The following is a 20,256-nucleotide window of genomic DNA, read 5'->3' on the forward strand; positions in this document are numbered from 1 at the left end:
CCATTTCCCTTATAACTAAGCTAGGTAAGATGTAAATACAAGAAAAAAATTTAAAAAGGAAACAATTAAGACCATGAAGAAAATATGTAATCTACAGGGTGGGCACTTTTTTAAAAGAGATTTTGTTTTTTTAGAGAAGCAAAATTGAGAGGAAGTTACAGAGATTGTCCGTATACCTCTATCTCCACACATTCACAGCCTCTCCCATTATCAACATCCCCCTCCAGAGTAGTACATTTATTACAACTGATGAGCCTACATTGACATATCATTTCATGTCATTATCACCCAAAGTCCATAGTTCACATTAGGGTTCATTCTTAGTCTTGTACATTCTGTAGGTTTGGACAAATGTATAATGGCGCATATCAATATAGTATCATACGGAGGGTGGGCACATTTCTTAATGAAGTATATTAAAAGGGCAGAAACTTTAACAGGAAAAAATAAGTAGTTTTGAATACATAAAAATTTAAAAATCTTTTGAGTAATCAAGATTATGCAACCTCAGAGGGAAGGCAGGGGAGAGAGGGGTGAGAGATCAACCAAAGGACTTGTATGTATGCATATAAACAGAACCATGGACACAGTAGGGGGGTGAGAGCACGTGCTGGGGGGTGGGGTAGGAATGACTGGGGAGAGGTCAATGGGGGAAAAAGGAGACATATTGTTCTTTCAACAATAAAGAATTAAATTTAAAAACAAGATTACTATAAAATTAAAGGCATTATCTCATCAAATTATCACAACAGTTTTATGAAGTAGGTGCTTAGATTTCTTTTAAAGAAGAGGAAACTAAGGTGCAGAAAAATGACACTGCAGATCAGTGGACTTCTGGGATATTGATTATCTTGGTGAAGAATAAACGTTGGTAGAATAAGAGACATACTGAAGAAGTAGTTCAAGTTTAATCTTTGCAGCAGCCTTTGATATGAATCCCAGCTACTACGTCAAGGTGATGTTGATCTTCATTTCAACAGTTAAAAATATTATCTTTTGCCTGGATGGTGTGGCTCAAGGGTTGAGCGACAACCTATGAACCAGGAGGTCACAGTTGGATTCCCGATTAGGGCACATGCCCGGGTCGTGGGCTCGATCCCGAGTGTCAGGTGTGCAGGAGGCAGCTGATCCATGATCCTCTCTCATCACTGATGTTTCTCTCTCTCTCCCCCTTCCTCTCTGAAATCAATAAAAATATATTTTATATATATATATATTTCCATTCCATCCTTTGAACTGTTCACTTCCATACCTTCCATACACTTTCTCATTATAGCTGTTGTGACAAAAATGATACCTTTTTCAGGTGTGTTCATATGCAAAATTTCAGAGCTATCAAGAACAGACAAATTAGATGCTAATTACAAAAAAGCATAAAATGCATAAAATCCCTTTTTTCTATCCCTTATATAATAGACTATATATGCATCCCTTTAGTAGTAGAAATTATCTAGACTCAGATAAACAGGGACAGTATAGTATGGATCATTAATTACTTGTTAAAAACAGGAGGAGAAAAGCCAAAACTGGCCCAACCGGTGTGGCTCAGTTGGTTGATCATGGTCCCGAGCAACAAGAGGTCGAAGGTTTGATTCCCAGTTGGGGCACACGCCTAGGTTGTGGGCTCTACCCCCAGTTGGGGGCAAGCAGGAGGCAGCCGATTAATTTTGTTGCTTCTGTCGATCCCTTTCCTTTTCTCTCTCTCTAAAAAAAAATCAATAAAAACATACTAAAAAAGAAAAAGAAAAGCCTAAACTGAACTATTAGCAATGGATGAAATAAAAAATTGATTTTTGGCTATCATCATAGTTTATCAGTGGGAAAATCTGGAATGAAAAAATTTAGAATATAAATGTTTTTAGATCATATTTAGGTGAATTCCATCTAGTTAAAAATTCCATCACATCCTGGATAAAAGCAGCTGGCTTACTGATTGTTTACAATAAAATGTTTCTGTGCAATTGATCTAAAATTTGATTGAAAATGTAGATATAATATTTTCCTCCTCTGGAGTAACAAAATTTATGCTATGTAATAACCTTGACATGTTTATGGCATCGTATTTAATGGGCCCTCCAGAGTGCTGGTGAATACCACAGTTTGGTCTGTTTTCTACATTTTTTAAGAATCTGGAAAAGCTTTAGATAATGAAATATGCATCATAAACTTTTTGCATCTAGCTCAACTACTGCTGTCTTGATGCTTAGCAAAAGGGTCAAGGACTGTGTGTTCTATTAACTTCGTTCATAACTGAATTTAAGAGATTTTAATAGCTGTTTAGAATTAGTGTTTGAATCTATACTACAAAGAACATTAAGATTTTTGGCACCAAACAATCCTACATGTAGCCACTTAAAAAATGAATGGATTTAATTAGTATTGTTTAATTCCATGTATATAGATATATTCTTATATAACATATAACTGTATACATATATTTTTATACAAACATACATATTGCATGTTTTACAAGTACACTTTATATTTTGTCCCAAACAGATAAACAATCAGATTCTATACGGAAGAAGTCACCAGAATGCATCTGCCATTATTAAGACTGCCCCATCCAAGATCAAACTGGTTTTCATCAGGTAAGATAGATATATCATAAAATCTGAGCTCTCTTCAGGAAATGTTATTATTTATGTACGACTGTTGTATCTTTGGTTTAACAAAATCACTGTATTCTAAAAATACATTTTCCTTTTGTAATTGTCACTGTAAGAAAAGTCTAGTTTGTTTTGAGTATGAGGCTTATTATTTGTTTCACATGATAGTATTGGTAGTTGAAACCAGTATTTGTATTTCATTTTTTTAAAATCTTCCCTTCCTGGATATGATTCCCTCTCTACAAATATAATAGCATCTTCTAGCTTCTCCTCCTTCTGTCACGATCATTTGGTATAGGAGCTGACTCATTAATGTCTACATCAATGAATAGGCAGGAAAACTGAACCCAGGGAACTATAGAAGCTTCATATTAGGAGTGCTGGTGAGAAACCCAGAGGGGAGGTGATGTGAGCTCTGCTGTCTAGAGTTACATGCTGTGTTTGGAGTTCCATATGTACCTACACCTTGCCTGCTAGCTGACTGAGCCTTTTTGGCAGAAGTGAATCAGATTTGGGGAGTCCTCATTGGTGGTAGCCACCATTGCCTCATCGGCAGTGGAATGAGCTTTGATTCTGTTATTGGTCTAAAATGACAGGTAAATCTGAATTATTTTTAGATGACATAACTAACCCTGTATGTTAACTGTTGCTCTGTTTCTCTTCCTTCTGAGCCTCAGTTATTTGTAAAATGGAAATAATAAAGCATCTGCCTCATTATGATATTTCAAAAATTTGAAATGTTCAGTAGAGTGTCTAGCATAGAGCAAAGGATGAGAATGTTAACTGGTATTTTATGATAGTGATTATTCTTCTTCCTCTTCTCTTACCTGTCAGTAAGACCTATCCAATCCCAGGGGACTGCTGAGATTAAGGGGTAATTTTATTCCCAGATATGGGCACTACTGTAGGTGAATAAAATATTCCTTCCCACACCATCACTTCAGCCTCAGGGGGTGTTATTGCTTTGCTCCTAAAGAAATCCTACATTGGCAACTTTTTCTCCCACTCACTAGTATTTTCTGGCCTTCCAGTTTTTTACTCTTCTTTCCAGAGGGAAAACCTTTCTTCTGCTTGTATGTCTTTGTGTTAAGGTGACCTTCTCTGGCTTACTTACCTTGACCTACTCTGTTAGTCACAGATCTTCTCTTTGAGTTTCTTTGCCCTTCCTATTGCCAGAGGTTACAAAATTAAACTTAGATGATGAAAAGATGAACAGACTTGAGGAATGGTCAGCCACTCAGGAGTTTAGGATCATGGGACGACTTTGTGAAGTGTATGATTGGCTGGCCATGGTGCTGTACACCTGAGACCAGTATAAATTAATGTTAAAAGTGAACTGTAATTGAAAAAAATATATTAATTTAGAAAAAAGAGTTTAGGTCCTCGCCGGTGTGGCTCAGTTGGTTGGAGCTTCGTCCCATACACCAAAAAGTGTAGGGTCAGGGAACATGCCTGGATTTTGGGTTCCATCCCAAATTGGGGTGTGTGCCCATTTGGGGCACGTGCAGGAGGCAGCTGATTGATGTTTCTCTCTCACATGGATGTTTTACTCTTTCTTTCCCTCTTCCTCTCTCTAAAAATCAATAAAAAAAACAACAAAGTTTAGGATGTCTATTGAGAGAAGTCCATACAAATAAAGAATTCAAACCACTTGGCCTTAAAAACTTTGCGTAGAGTTGTGTGAGGATAACATGAGAAGACTTAAATAGCACTCAATGGTGACTGCACTGAAGTGCTCAACACATGGTGGAAACTGCTACGGTGCTATTGTTAATGTTCCTGTTACCTCTTTAGCATTTGTGCCTTTGTTACCTACCCATCCTGGGCCATCCCATTTTAAAGAGAGCAAAAAGAAAATTGACTAGGATCCAAAGGAAATCATTTGATGCAATTAAGTAGTTGGGAAATAGAACCCTCCACCTTCAAGAAAGAAAGATGAAATGATTTGAAGTTGTTTGGAATGCAGAAGAGAAAGGTGAACAGAATATTAGTAATAGTAATAAAGCCCCATTAATTTAGTATCTGATGATTTCAATTTTGATTATTCAGAATGGATCAGTATCAAGGAAAGAATTTGTTCAGTAAATTAATAGTAAAGCATAATTGAGGATGCTACTGAATATTTACCAACTGCAAGTGATTTTAAGCAATTTAGAAGTATCAATGTATATTCAAAATACATAATCTAATTATGGATGTTCCTTGCATGATCATTAAATTATAATTCCTAGCACATAATGGGCATTCAGGAAGCTCTATATCTATTTTTATAGGGAGAAAAAAGATGTAGTCATAATTCTGAACAATCTAGCCACTTTTAGACTGTAAAGGAAAATGAGCTTAAGTTTAATCAAGAGTTATGTATGCACTGCTGACAACTTTTTGTGTGATTCCGTAAATACCTCTGGTAATTTGTGTGCCAACATTTTATTAATTAATACTTCAGTTTTCATAAAAGAAGAAACTATTCATTTGACTGAGAACTCTTAATTAAAGTGATGAATTCTTTTCTAAAGCAAGATTGAACTATAAGCCTTTATAAGTAATTAAAAAACAACTCCTATATTCACCTAGCTTGGATTGAAACTGGGTTTAATGCTTGGGCTGTGTGAGCCTGGTCAGTTTCCTGATCTGTAAAATCTATAGCAATCTCATGAATTGTCTAATATATTAATATATATGAATTGCTTGGCAATATGGGCTCAACGATGTTCACTGCCAGAGCTGTGGTGATGATGATGATGATGACGATGATGATGGTGATGATGATGATGGTGATGATGGCAGAAAACCATGAGAAGTGTGGAGGAAGGAGGTAAAAGAAAAGAGGCCTTGGAGAAGGAAAGAAGAGGGGAAAAAAATAATCTCTCCTTCATATGTACTTAATCTACTTCCAGAATCTTGACTATTTTTTAAAGTTCAGCACATTCGCAGTTTAAGAATGTTTTCATTAACATGATAGTGTTTAAACACTGAAAGAGATAGCTACGGACATTATATCAAACCATTCCTGGTAAATGTTAGAATAAGAGACATGAGCCAAACCTGCCTAAAACATCTTCTAGTTCTCTATCAGCTGCTGCTGCTCCTCCTCCTCCTTCTCCTCTTCCTCCTCTATCTTCTTTTTCTTTTAATGAGGGCCCGATATTCTAACAAGGAGAGAACACTGTTTTGTTTTTTAGTAGCGCGCTGTTTGAGTAATGTATAAAGAGGAATCTAATTAGCATGACTTAATCTTCATGTCAATAAAATATATTAGATTCTAATATCAACTAGTGTCAAAACTTAAAGCACTCAAAGGGAATCAAGAAAATATTATATTGCTCATCAGCTCTGTACATCAGCGATGGAGGCATAATGGCAGATGGGTGCCCTATTCTTGTGTGGTAACCTGTGCATCTCAGGTGCTATCCAACATACATGTCATCCTGTCTCCTTCAGGCTGATTGCCCAGTTCATTAATCATGTAGATACACCTTTCAACTTCTGCCTATGTATTACCGCTTTCACTCTATTGTTACAAGAACCCCAATTTTGCCTTTTGGAAACTATCAAATTGGAGCAGTTAAATATTGACTTGTTATCAAGTTTCAGGAAGTAAAACTTAAATCATCTTGGCACAACTGATACAATTATACTTATGAATTGCATAACATGTATTGTGTTTTATATATATATTTATATTTATATATATATTATTACTTTAAAAACTGATTTTTATAAGTTGTATTTCTTTAAAGTTAGTGCTGCTATTTGCCAATATTTTCTTCCCTAGTTGAAATTATTGATTCTCTATGCATTTCCAATAAATAGAAATTTTTGGCTTTTATATCTTGGCAATTTTAAAAAATTTATTGACAATTGTGATAAAATTGGGAACTGGCCACAAATTTAAGAGTTTAATTAAGAGTAAAGTAATCACAGAAAGCTGTTAAAATATGCTGCAAGCAACATATTGATTAACTAGGGCCTTTAATCTATAGTAATGTACATTTGTGCAATCATGTCCTTGTCATACTCTTTTAACACTCGTATTTATTCAGATACTAATTGATCTATAGTTCACAAAGGGTCTGTGAGTTATTAATGAAAATTAGTAAGTTGCTGCTATGTATATATGATTTACATAATCACTCACACATGTCCCTCTTTGTCCCCTACATCATTAGATTTTGGACAATCCAGTAAGCATGTAATTGTGCCCTAAACCACATAGGGACCTTGATATACTAAATTTTTCTACTCTGCATCATCCAGAGGTGATATTACAATCTGGGTTCTTACTATGCACCTCACATTTATTTCTGTGAGTTTTCCTACTCAGCATATCCTCTCTACACAAGCACACCGATTTAAGTACAGGAGGAGAGCTCTATTAGTACAATGAAGAAGGAATTTCTGTGTTTGGCAGTGTAGGGATCCAAGGAGATTAATGATCCTGCCTGCAGCTCTTGTCATACGCGCCCCACTATCGAAAATTAAGTGTCATGTATAACAACTCACTCTCCATTACTTAATTACATGTGGAAAACATGTACTGTATAAAAAACTCCTGGGGCTTAAGGAGGCCAAATAAAACTGAAACCCTTGGATTTAGTGCTAGCTATCAAGTCCTCTTGAGTAAAAGTGGATTCACCATGGGATCCGCTTTACTGTATCAATTAAACATATGTCTTGGTTTTGTAATTAAAAATAGAGTGTGCCCCATCATTCTCTGGCCATATCCCTAAAAGATGACATTGACTAGAAATTAATGTGACTGTCAGAGTCCTATCTGGGAGAAGTCTATCTAAATAAGCAAAGGGAATGCCTGCTTTTAAAATTCTCTTGATTCTTTATATCTAGTTTTGATAAATAGGAGAAAAGATGGTGGGCACAATCATGAGTTTTACTTTCATAAAGACATATTCATGTATTTATGCAATAAGTATTTGTTGAGTGCCTACTTGTGCTGGTGCTGTAGAGTCAGCAACACAATCTCTGCCCTAAAGAAGGAGGCAGAGAGTAAACAGTCTGGTACCTTAATCAGTGATATAAGTGGGACATATAGGAGATGAACTTAACCTAGTTTGGGACCCTAAGGGAAGGTGTCGCAGAGAAAGACACTTAGAAAGTATGTATTAAAACCCACAGGTTTTTAGAATTGGATGTCATACCCAGTATACTTGAATATTTACTTGTAGGAGAAAAGCAATCCATCTTTAAGAAAGCACCATTAGACGACTACAGCTGTGTATGTCATTTGAATACTGTAAGAAACCATCTTTCTGACTCTCATGAACCATTAAAGAATGCAATGCCCCTTTTCACATGCACAATAAAATATAATTCATGGGATAGATGACTTGAAGTTTTGAGGTAGAGGCCTGCCATTAGCACTAAACTTTATTAGGAGTTGCAGGGAGAAAGGAAGTACAGATACATGCCTGCAATTTCAAGGCTCTTCAGTATCTCTGTTGGACCATCTGGTAGACCCATATGAGTCTCTCAAGTGCTCTGAAATCTTGACTCTTGCTTAATTTCTTCAGTACTTGTTCCCTATGCTATTCATATTAAATTGCAATTGTGATTATTTGTTTTATAAAAAATAATTTATAAGCCTTTCAGTGAAAGAACAAGGTGTAGTTGAAGTGTTTTGTGTTTTGCTCTTTTGTCAGACACTGCAAGTTATTTATTTAATTTATTTTTGACAGAGAGGAAGGGCAGGGGAGGGAGAGAGAGAAACATTGATCGATGTGAAAGAGGAACATCGATTGGTTGCCTCTGGTATCCATGCTGACCCACCACCTTTTGGTGTACAAGACAATACTCCAACCAACTGAGCCATACCGTCTACATGAATGAATTTAATTCAAACATTTATTGAGTACCTACTGTTTGTCAGATGCTTTATAAAGCCATAGAGTTAAGTTTTCCAAAAACTTTCAAGATGTGCAAATAAATAACTATACATCAGGCGAAACAAGCACCAATAGAGAGAACTCTATGATGTTAGGGTTACTGAGATTGTATTTTAAGGCTTGGTTGCTAGGAGTGCAATCAAGTGCTTCACAGTTAAGAAGGGAATGATTTAGATGTATTGAGGCCAAGAGAAAGCAGAAAAAGGAGACAGGTAAGTAGGAACATTGTTGTCATAGTCCAGGCAATGTTAAAAGTACATGAATTAGGATGGGGACCATAGAAGAAAAGACATGAAAGGATGAAGTCTTTAGAATGTAATCATTAGACTACGAGATGTCTTTGGATCTAAGGGTTGATGGCTGAATGTATTAAGAGTAACTGAGTACTTAGCACCTGGAAATTTCAGCATCTGAGATTGAACATCATAGAACCATGACATATTAAATGTTAACTATTGTGCCTTAGTTCTCTGACATTTACATTATCTTACAACAATTCTAGTAGAAGGCATTATTCCAATTTTATAGATTAAGAAACCAAGATTTTTAAAAGTTGTTTAGTATCTTGCTTACATTACATCTTACTGATAGAACCTAAATAGGTAGAACTGTATTTTTGCCTAGGTTGTCTTAAGTGTAAATATCTTTTCAGAATAGCTCATAGTTGCCTCACACTATATATAATCATTTCCATTGGTGTTATCCAGATACTACCCTCCTGATCTCTGTGTCGGGTTCTAAATTTTGAGTTTCTGGGAGAAACAATCTATTGTGACAAACTGAGGCAGGTAGTCCGCCCCCTACATCCACTGAGGGTGAGACAGGGTGTCAGTGTTACACAGTGTAGACATTGCGACTGTAGCCCATCCAGAAAATCACTGTGAGCTGGGCAAACACCCCAGAGAAATGTCCATTCATGTGGTTAATACTGACAACTGGGTGACTGCAGGCAACACACTGTCATTTACTCATTGCAGAGCTTGGAAAGCACAGAGGATAGTTTTAGGAGTTCTGCTTTTTATCTTTTCCCTGCCTTGTTATGACCACTTCCATTCAACAGACCTTTACAGTACACCTGCTCTCTGTTAGTGACAAGCTGGGGATACAGAGAAATCAGGTCCCATCTCTTTGTTTAGCAAGGGAGGAAGAACAGCACAAGTAATGTTCATAGAGCACAGCAAGTACAATGATAAGGACATACACTTACAGACTTCCTTACCCTGAAAAATTGTTCTCACTGTTATCCCTGATAGAACTCCATTCTCTCTCTCCCAGCAGCTATCAAAGACAATAATAAAAACACCAACAAACAAGTACAATTCCCGATTGTGTCCTGTATGGGGCACTGAGGCCTACGAAACTTGTTGATTATGTTGCAAAGAAAAGTTAATTATAAAGCAAACAGATTTCATTCCTTATGAGAACATAGAAGATGAGGTGTCAGGGGGTCCCCAGAATTCATTCAGGTTCACTGATTATGTGTGTTTTTAAATATGTTTTTATGATTTTTGAAAGAGAGGAAAAGAAAGGTAGCGGGAGAGAGAAAAACAAACATCCAATGGCTGCCTCCTACAGGACACCTGCTGGGGTTCAAGCCTGCAGCCCAGGCATGTGCCCTGACGGGGAACAGAACTTGAGACCTCTCGGTGAATGGGACAGTGCTCCACCAAATGAACCCCCACACAGGGCAGGGCTGGGTTAACTGCTTGTTTCAAGTGTGGTCCCCCTCCTCCTACTTCTTTCTCTTTAAAATTGCTGCCATCTCAGGTCTTTACTTGCTTGATCCTGAGGTGTGTGGATGAATACTCACTAGTAAGTGGATTATAAAAGATTATGGTCTGTAACTTCTGATAGCAGCTTTCTTCTCTCCATTGAGAGTAATTGTAGGTTTTCTCTTCTGTGAGGCTTAAAAAAATTAATAGTGACTTCAAAGGCTATTCAAGTCATACTAATTTGGAGGAAACGATTAAATTGCAAAAGGATAATTTGGCTGATTTGAGCTAACTAGGTCTAGTTAATCATGATTTCTCAATAAGAATTTATGTACAGCCCAGCCATTGTGGCTCAGCGGTTGAGCATTGACCTATATCAGGGTTCGATTCCTGATCAGGGCACATGCCTGGGTTGCAGGCTCCATCCCCAGTGTGGGGCATGCAGGAGGAGGCCTATCAATGATTCTCTCTGATCATTGATGTTTCTGTCTCTCTCCCTCTCCCTTCTTCTCAGAAAGCAATTTTGAAAATAATAAAAAATAAAAGAATCTATGTGCAGTCATATTTTTAATGCTGTTAACCTTTGAAAGAGATAGAGAGCCATCTGCTTACTTACTGCCAAATATACTCTGCCCCTGGGGCTCTGGATTCTGAGTAGACATGTTCTGTCAGCTTTAGACTCTAAGCTAGAGCTAAGCTTTCTTGTGTTCGTCAATGGGGGAAACTGGGTAGGAAAGGCAGTTACCACTGGGGAAAATGCTATCCGTACCCAGGGGTGACTGACTACGTGTGGGTATGAGCACACTGCTGAGAAATGTATTGAACTCCCTGGGGGGAAAAAAAGCCATCTCTCAACATAGTAATGCATGCTGAAGGCATCTGTAATGCTGTCAGAAAAAGAGAGATACAGTATATTCTTCACACTCTGTATCGATTTATAGTCCGCCCCCCCCCCCCCCCCCCACCTTTTGCTTTGATTTGGCTGGTGTGCTAGATAGTCCAAGAATCTGAGAAGGTGAGAGCAGGAAATGGCACCTAGACTTCATCTCTTTATTTATAGTCGGCCTCCTTCCCCAGAATTTATATCAGTTCAGGATTCGTACAGTTCAATCTACTGAAGAGATCAGGAAACTGATTTGCTTAGAAGTTTCCCCCGCAAAATCCTATAGCTAGTTAGTGGCAGTGCTAAAATTGAAACTCCTACCTCTGTCTCCTTATTGAAGTGATTGATTGTTACATTTATTTAAAAAAAAAAAAAAAAAAGCCATGTTAAATACAAACTATTTGCCAGGCACTGCATTTGCCCTAGATGATGTAATACTAGTAGAGATTAGGAAGGACATGAATCTTGTCTTTGGAGTGCTTACCTTCCCCGGGCGGGGCGGGCTGGTCGCATATTTGAAGCAAACATTCATACAAATCGGTTACGTAAATTATGAAAGAGACAGTCCTATGATCATTGTATAGGGTGCTATAAACATATAATGGAGACCCTAGAAGGCTTGTTCCAGGAAATGACATTTCTGGGGAGCTGTGAAGGAGAAATAGGAATAAATCAGACGAAGGGTCTGGGCAAGAGGAATGTGTGCAGAGCAGAAGAGACGAGAATGAGTGAAGGCCCTGTGGTGGGAGGAGCTTGGCTCAGCTGAGAAATGGAGGGGAAGCCAGCATAGCTGGAGTGGAGCAAAGCGAGCAAGGAGACAAGAGGAGGCCAGAGATGGGACTGGGCTCAGACTGCCCAACTCCTTATGGCCTCCACAATTCTGGGCTTAGGATCCTAAGTGCAATAAGAAGTCACAGAAAGATTTTAAACAGGGCATAGAAATATCAGATTTTTGTTTTTAAACCATAACTTGGCTGGGGGCAGAATAGCTTGGAGAGAGGATGAAGAGTACAAGTAGGGAGACCCCATAGGATGCTCTTACATTAATACCGGTGAGAAATGATGATGGCTTGTACTAGGATAGGATGGAAAGAAGTGCAAAGATTCAAGATACGTTTTGAAGGTAGAATCAACAAGATTTCTTTTTTTTCACAAGTCAGGGTTTTTTATTTAATACATCCTAATCAAATAGTAACAGCGGTAAATAAACACTTTGAAAAACAGGCAGGTATCCCCCTCTCTCTGGAAGAAAATTAAGTCAACATTTTCTACATGGTAGAAGGGAGGCAACTGCTGGTGTCCGTGGTTAGACAATTCAAGAATCACTTAGAAATTTCTACAGCCATTTGCCCCCCAAAATCCATGGCAGCCAGTTGGGACACAGCTACTTCAAAGGGTAAAATGTCCTATTTCTATGTGGTTTTATTAACAGGGACTGGGTTGCACTCGTATAGCATGGATTGGATATATAATTGAGGTGTGAGAGGTCTCAAGAATGACGCTCGGGTTCTTGGCTGAAAAACTGGGCAGATACTGTTGACATTTACACAGCTGGAAAGGAAATTGACTGTGGAACCCTCTGGGGACTGAGTGGGATAAAGAGCTCTGTTTTATTTAAGATGCTTGTAAGACATACAGTAGGGTGTGCAGATCATAAGCCCAGAAAAACATCTGGGCTAACTATGTGAATTTAGAAGACCTCGATATATAGACAGTCTTTGAACTTAAGGAAATAATTTGCCTAGTTGAGGTTATTGACCTCGCACTGGAGGAGAAGGATGGGTGGAGTATAAATTTAATAGAGACATTTCAGGTAAAGGCTGTCATGTGATTAAAGCCCCAAAACAGAAACAGAGAGGGCCAATTGATCTTTTTCTAGTTGGTGAGAAGTGAAAATATGGGGTGGGATTGTGAGTGCCCTCCTCAGTCAGGTAGTGGCTATCCTGTCTACACTGGTCATCTTGAGAGATCTGTGAACAGTCTTAAATCCTTACACAGCAGTAAGAAGCATTTTTTGTGCTTCTTTAGTTTATGTTGTGAAACCTTAAAGTTGGACTTAACATAAATCTTGAGATAATGGTATTGGTCGTGCATCATGAAGACTGAAGGGTAAATCTCCCACAGAACCACCGCCTACCATTTGTTAGTAACATCGTGGAAATAAGCCCAAATAATCGGACCTGGTATTGTAGGAGTTGTACTGTGCCTGTCACCCCGGTGATGAAGTTTCAGCTCCCACCTCCTCTGCTCCTATGAAGATGATGAGGAGTAGGATTACCCTAACCCACAGAGCCCTGCATGTCTGGATCTCTGCTCTCCCCATCCATCACTCCTCTCACAGAGTCCACCCATGTGGGGACTGTCCTGTACATCCCATCATCCTTCACTTGGCAGAACAAAGTAAGAAGCCAAGAGAGGGGACTGGGAACCTTTCCAGTTCAAAGAACAAAATGCTCTAACCATTAGTGGGGCCTAGAGGTTACACACACCCTTTTGAAAAATTTATACTCCTCAGTGCTGAAAAGGTTGATGGCTTTCCAAAAATGAGCCTCTGCAGCACCTGCCTTACTAAGCAGGATTTGGCCAGCTCCTAGCATCATCATTCTTTGTCAGTAATAATTGTATCTTAGCATCCCTTGAGTAATATATTTCTTTTTGTGTCCAATAGTTTTGTATGTTATGTGTATATTTTTAATTCTGTAGTGCTGTTCATGCATTTTCAAACTGAGAACTGAGGGAATGATGATAACTTGAGCCAGGCACTTGGCATGCACTGTGTACTGATTATGCCTATGTTAACATCCGCAGAAATGAAGATGCGGTCAATCAGATGGCCGTTGCTCCCGTTCCATTACCATCAAGTTCCCCATCTTTTATTGAGGTAAGATGGCTCCTAATTAGCTTATAGTGAATATATTAGATGGGTTTGTCATAATCCTTTTTTTCCAAATCTAGCTTTTTTGACTTTCAGTATCTTGTATTCCAAATTCATGAAATTTATTATCTAGGGAATATACCTGTCAAATAGAAAGTATTTGAAGTACTAGTACGATTATAAAGTAATCTAAAACAATGTTAAACAAACACTTTCGAAGTTAACCATATGAGTATTGCCTTCCTCAAAGTTTCTTAAAGTTTTTTTCTAGACATAGAATGTGTCATTTCTTAGAAAACTCTCTTTTTTAATAACTGAATAGTAGTACCCCTTTCTTTATGGTTTCAAAACACTTTAAACCTATGATTGTAGGTGTCTTTAAATAATTACTTTCATCTACTGATAGGGAAAGTGATAACACAACAAGATTGCTATCATAATGATCTGCTGAGAGAGAGCGAGAGAGAGAGAGAGAGAGAGAGAGAGAGAGAGATGATTACCAGTGTGCCTTCCCAGCTGAGGGAATATTACATTCTCTTTATGTTTTTTAGTTATTGAATTATTTTTTAATTTCAAAAAGAAATACATAATTATTATAACTAATCAAATGCAGATTTATTAGAAGAAAAGGTTGTTTTTTCTTTCCCCACCTCCTCAAGGAAGTTAATATTTACCATTTAGTATCTCGCCATACTTTTTCCTTTGCTTCTACAACAAAAATAAAGTTGATTTCCCCCACACATCCTGGCCTCTCCACGCCTTTGTCTTTGTTTCTATTGTTTCTTCTACCCGGATGCCTTCCCACTTTCTCCTTATTAATTCTCAACCACTAATTCCTTAAAGAATTACCTTTTTGGAAGCCCCTTCCACATGTTCTATGACTCAAAATGAATAAAATACTAGTAATTAATAGAGAAGGTGTAAGTCCTCAACTGAGAGAGGCTGTTCTTCTGACCAGCTTCATCCCACACAATTCCCTTCAGTAATCTTCACTCCCTTCACAGTTAAATAATACTCATGATTCCTTGGAAAGGTAAAAATTATCCTTTGTTCTTTGTGTGATGTCACCTGGGCCTTATAGAAAAAGACAGACCCATTTCTAGATGGGTTTATCAAGGATTCTGTTCCTTGTAATTCCCTCATTATCTTAATGTTTTAATACTGTCAACATTAAAATCAAATTTAAAAAAGAAAAGAAAAGAGGATTGGCCCTGGCCGGTGTGGCTCAGCTGGTTGGGTGTCATCCCATATACTGCAAGGTTGCTGGTTCGATTCCCAGTCAGGGCACGTGCCCAGGTTGTGGCCCTGATCCCCAGTAGGGAGCATGCAGAAGGCAGCTGACTGATATTTGACCCTCACATCGATGTTTCTTCCTCTCCCTCTCCCTTTCTCTCTCTCGAAAAATCAATTTTTAAATCTTTTTTTAAAAGTAGGATTGTAAGCATCACTCTAAACTGTATGCTTTTGAAGGATTAAGCTTTTTGTCTTCTTGATCATTTAGTCCTCAGTGCCTAGCACCTAGTACCTGCTTAATAAATATTTATAGGGTAATTGAACTGCAGGAACCATATTTTGGCTTTTCTACTGTATCCTTGATGCTTTATTTCAGTGTTGAGTACTTCTTATTAATTCAATTCATTCTGCTGCTATTTACCAACTATCTACTTTGTACAGCATACAAAGATTAATTGCATATAGTCTCTACCCTCAAAGAACTTAGAGCAGTGGTTCTCAACCTTGGCTGCACATTAGAACCACCTGGGAATCTTTTTAAAATCCTGATTTCTGGGCCTCATCCTCTGGAAATTCTGTTTCTTTGTTACTAATGTTGTGGCCCCACCACATAACAAAGAAACAGAATTTCCAGAGGATGGGGCCCAGAAATCAGGATTTTAAAAAGATTCCCAGGTGATTCTAATGTGCAGCCAAGGTTGAGAACCACTGACTTAGAGTCTTATAGTAAAACATGTGTATTACTAAAACAAGATGCCCTCAGAGATAAAGCTGTAGGAGGAGTTCACAGAAAATGAATGGCGTTTCCTGATAGGAGAAAAGCTATTTCTGATCAATAGATTATATTTTAAAATATGAATATGAATAGGGTTGGATAAGAATGTGGGAATAGCACAAATAAAAACACAGAACTTAAAAAAAAAAAAAAAAAATAAGGGTGTAAAAATGGGAGAAAGTATAAGGGCCCATGAAAGGGAGTAAAAGAAATTGGGGTTGGAAAAATAAATTGAGGTCAAATGAGAGAGGCTTGATCTTAAATCTCAGAAGGTTTGAATTTTATGCAATAGGCACTTGGAACTGTTGTAGGCATGTTGAACAATGAACTGGTCTGATCAGGACTCTACTTCAGGTAAAGGAGTCTAATAGCAACGTCAAAGATGTCTTGAAGAGAGAAACCCAAATAGGAAGCCACTGCTGTGGTGTCTCTAAGAGGCACTGAAGACAAAGTATGCGCGGGTTGCACGATATTTATTCTGTTCTTTGGTGAGGCAGGCTTCTATATCTTTATAGAAGCAAAAACTTTTTACTTTCCCTTCTTCTCAGAAAGTTGTGCTTTTTTTGAGTACTAAGTGAGATGGAGCAGGCCTGATAAAGAATGGAGAGGCTGGTTACCTAGCAAGTGTCATTAGCATAATTTCCATTATATCTTAATTGCACACTGCCTTTCTGGAATTCTGAGCAGCCTAGAAGGAATGCTCCTGATTGGGGGTAGAAGAAAGAAATTCAAACTGTCACATCTAGTAAACATGACTTTGCAGAAAGAAATATTTGTGAATTTAGGCTGGCAGTGAGACAAATAAATCATTTTGTGGTTTTTTGAAGAGAACATTGGATTTAGGAAATATGGAGATGAGAACATTTAAACCAACATTTGTTTTATTTTTTTAAAAAAGAACTTTGAATTATATTAGGGGTGTATAGTTGCGGGGTTTTTTTGCTTTTGCTTTTGCTTAGCAAAATCTTAAATTAAAAGGAAAACAGTTGTATGTACTAATATACTCTTTTGTTGTGTTAAATGAGAGAAGATGGTAGGGAACCACACTATGGAACATTTATCTGATCAGAGGTGTTTTCCCAGTCTATGATAACATCTTTACCTAATTTAACTTTTATTAATAGCCTACTCTCAAATTTAACATAAATTGCTGCTGTCAGCGTTCTCATTGTCTAGTTGGAGAAAAGTATAGTCAAATAGATGGCATGAAAAAATGAATTAGTATTAAAAATAAAAATTTATCGTCACCCCTCCAAAAAATGGAGATTTTTTTGAAGGAGCCCAAGGGAGGAAGTTTAGAACGACCCTGAATATTTGCAAGAGACTTCTCAGTGGGGATTGAATAGAATTTCTCATCAGTCTTTTTGTTTTATTTATTTGGGGAGAGAGGGTAAAGGCTGTGTTAAATGTGTAATCATGAGCCGTACCTTTTCTTTTCATTCATCTATAAAGCATAATGCATCGTGGAATCTAATGACCATGGCCTTCTTGTGGAAAGATCATTCTCCTTGAGCAGCCTTGGCTGAACGGCCAGTGTTGGACAGGTGGTTTGAAGATCACAAGAGAGGAAAGAATACACAGCCATGAGGATTAGCTGAATCATCTTAGGTGTCAATGGGCTGCCATCCATCAGCCAGATGGCCTTCTCACCACCGTGATCCAATCATGTTTTGGAAATCACGCTAGCTGACCTATTTTCCCCTTCCCATCTCTGACTGATTCCTGTTTTCTAAGCTCCTGGTCAGCGGGGTATTTTGAAGGCTCCTTAATGCATATGAGCGATTCTGTTCTCAGAGCAGAACCCATGTTGTTTTGCTCTGTGCCTCATTAAAGCATGAAACCCTTTTATAAACTTTAGCTCTCCTGAAAAACTAAATGCTCTACTGCAAACCTCTCTCAGTTGGAACTTCCTTTTTACCTGACTCTCCTCTCCATCTGTAGTTTGACTTTAAACCCCTCTATGGAGCCATTTCGAACTAAACTGGTAAAGCTTTAGAAAGGGCTCGTGTTACAGTTAAAAAGAACATTGAATCAAAAAAAAAGAACATTGACTTTGAAATGCGATAGACCTAAGGTGAATTTTAAAATGCATCAAACAAAGGAAATGAATGAGGCACAGATTTTGAATTCAGAATCTTTCAGTCTCATTGGGGAGTTCAATTCTGTACACACATAATTAAGTTACAAATGAGACAATGTCACATGTCTTAAGTTCAGGTAAAATATTAGATGAGTTAGAGGAAGAAGCGATGTTTTCAGCTAAGAAGGAAAGGATTTATTGAGTAAGTAGCATTTGAGACAGAGCTTTGTAAGATGTAAAGGGTATTCTCTTTTGTTTTTATTCAAATCATAAAGAATACATAGGCTTCGCTGGCCAGTGTGGCTCAGTTGGTTAAGCATCGCCCTATATCCCAAAGGGTCATGGGTTCAATCCCAGGTTGTGGGCTTAATCCTCAGTGGGGGTGTGCAGAAGGCAACCATTAATGTTTCTCTTTCTCTCTCTGGCTCTATCTCTAAAATCAATAAAAAACATTTTTTAAAAAGATACTGCATTCAAAAAAATAATAATAATTCATAGACCATTTGCAACCTAGACTGCTTTGCCCATGTTTTCTTAAATTTTCTAAGTTGAAGCATTAAGCGACTGTTTTCTCCCCCATTATAGTGTTCATTTTCTAAAACCAAGAAAATATATTACTGAGAAGTATAAAATTAAAGATTCCTTTCATTTTTTAAATGCTTTCTTTCCTATACTCATATAAGGCAACAGGGCATGGATTAAGAACCTGTCTCAATAAAAGCTAGAAAAAAAGATCAACTATACCGGGTGCTGTGCTAATAGAACTTTTACATGTTTATCCATTAAACGTCAAGGCAACCTAACAGGGTAGTATTTTTAATTTGGTATTTTTATCTGTACCTTAAAAACAAGTACTCAGATTTGAAAGTAATGCAGCAAATCATATAATTCTAAGTAGCAAAGTTAAAATTTGAATCCAGATCTCACCAATTCTAATGTCTGTGCTACTTTCTTTCTTGGACTTTTCTTTTTTTCTTCTTTTCTTTTTCTTTTAGCTCATTTCTCATAACTCTCCTTTATTTTTTTAAAGACATGTAATAAAACACACTAATTCTTCTATAATCAAACTGTACAGAAATAACTAATGCAACATTTCCTAATCCCTAATCCTACCCCTCAGAATTAGCAATTTTTAAAAATGTGTTTTATATGCTTACAGATATTTTCCCTTCTACAATATATTTGTTACATATGAAAAGAATGCCCTAATTTATAGTCTTTCAATGGTGTGTAAAAATTCCTGTTTCTGCATTATCAATACTGAATGTTTTCTTTCTGTTCTCTTGTCCATTTGATAGATGAAAGAATGCTATATCTGCTCTAATTTGCATTTCTTAAGTTATAAGTGAGGTAGACTGTCCCCAGATCAAAACTATTTTCTCTAAAAACAATCCCATTAGAATTTGTAGTAATCCCAGAATGGTGATATTTTAAAATAAAAATCTAGATAAACACAAGCAGATACTCCATTTATTATCCTTATGTGCCCTTAAAAAGTAAAGAAACTTCTAGTTAATTAACTATAACACTTAATGTCATAATTCAAATGAGGAGATCCCTAATGTAATTTGGAATTTTAATGAATCTTATTATTACCAGATGTCTCATTTTTGTTAAATAAGTATTTTCAGTAGTCTGCAGAAAAAATCATCAAGAAAACAAGTACTCAATTCATCCATTGTTTCAACCAGTATTTGTCAAATGTTTCCCTGTGCCAGGCAGGGTGCTTAGGTACTTGAGTTGCAGAAATAAGATAAATACAGTCTTTTATCTCAAACAGTTTAGTCTTGTGCAGAAAATAAACATCTCAGAAAGCTTAGGCTGGAGGGAACAAATAGCCAACTCTAAGAGGGTAAAACAAGAAGTAAACTTACTAGCTCTTATTAGAAGACAGCTGAGGATAAGGCCGGGCTTCAGGTTTGCTCGATCTAGTGGCCCAGTTCTTTCCATCAGGGAACCAGTTCTTTTCATCTCTGTCTTTGTTGTCATTCACAATGCCAGCTTCATCCCAAGACTGGTTCCCTCTTGCTTGTGGGATGGCTGACCATGACACTTTGAGCTTCCTGCTTTCTTGTCTATTTGGGATGCACTGGGACTTCGGTTCTTTTAAGATCAGGAAGGACTTTTCCAGAAATCTCCAGCAGACCTCTGTTTGTGTCTCATTGACTAGAACTAGAACATATACCTAT

At 37.4% G+C, this 20,256-nt stretch overlaps 1 protein-coding gene across 3 annotated transcripts in view; it reads left to right on the forward strand.

Moving 5' to 3' along the window:
• Window positions 1–20,256, forward strand: part of PATJ (PATJ crumbs cell polarity complex component) — a 308,551-nt gene that overhangs the window by 206,153 nt on the left and 82,142 nt on the right. For all 3 annotated transcript variants that reach the window (XM_070405247.1, XM_070405248.1, XM_070405249.1), the window contains exons 29-30: window positions 2,500–2,591; window positions 13,913–13,985. In XM_070405247.1, coding sequence (XP_070261348.1) covers window positions 2,500–2,591; window positions 13,913–13,985 — 165 coding nt within the window. The remainder of the gene's footprint in view (window positions 1–2,499; window positions 2,592–13,912; window positions 13,986–20,256) is intronic.

Source organism: Myotis yumanensis, unplaced genomic scaffold, assembly GCF_028538775.1.
Source record: "Myotis yumanensis isolate MYYU_CA2020_CCGP unplaced genomic scaffold, mMyoYum1.0.hap1 SCAF_2, whole genome shotgun sequence".
NCBI classification, from domain to species: Eukaryota; Metazoa; Chordata; class Mammalia; order Chiroptera; family Vespertilionidae; genus Myotis; species Myotis yumanensis.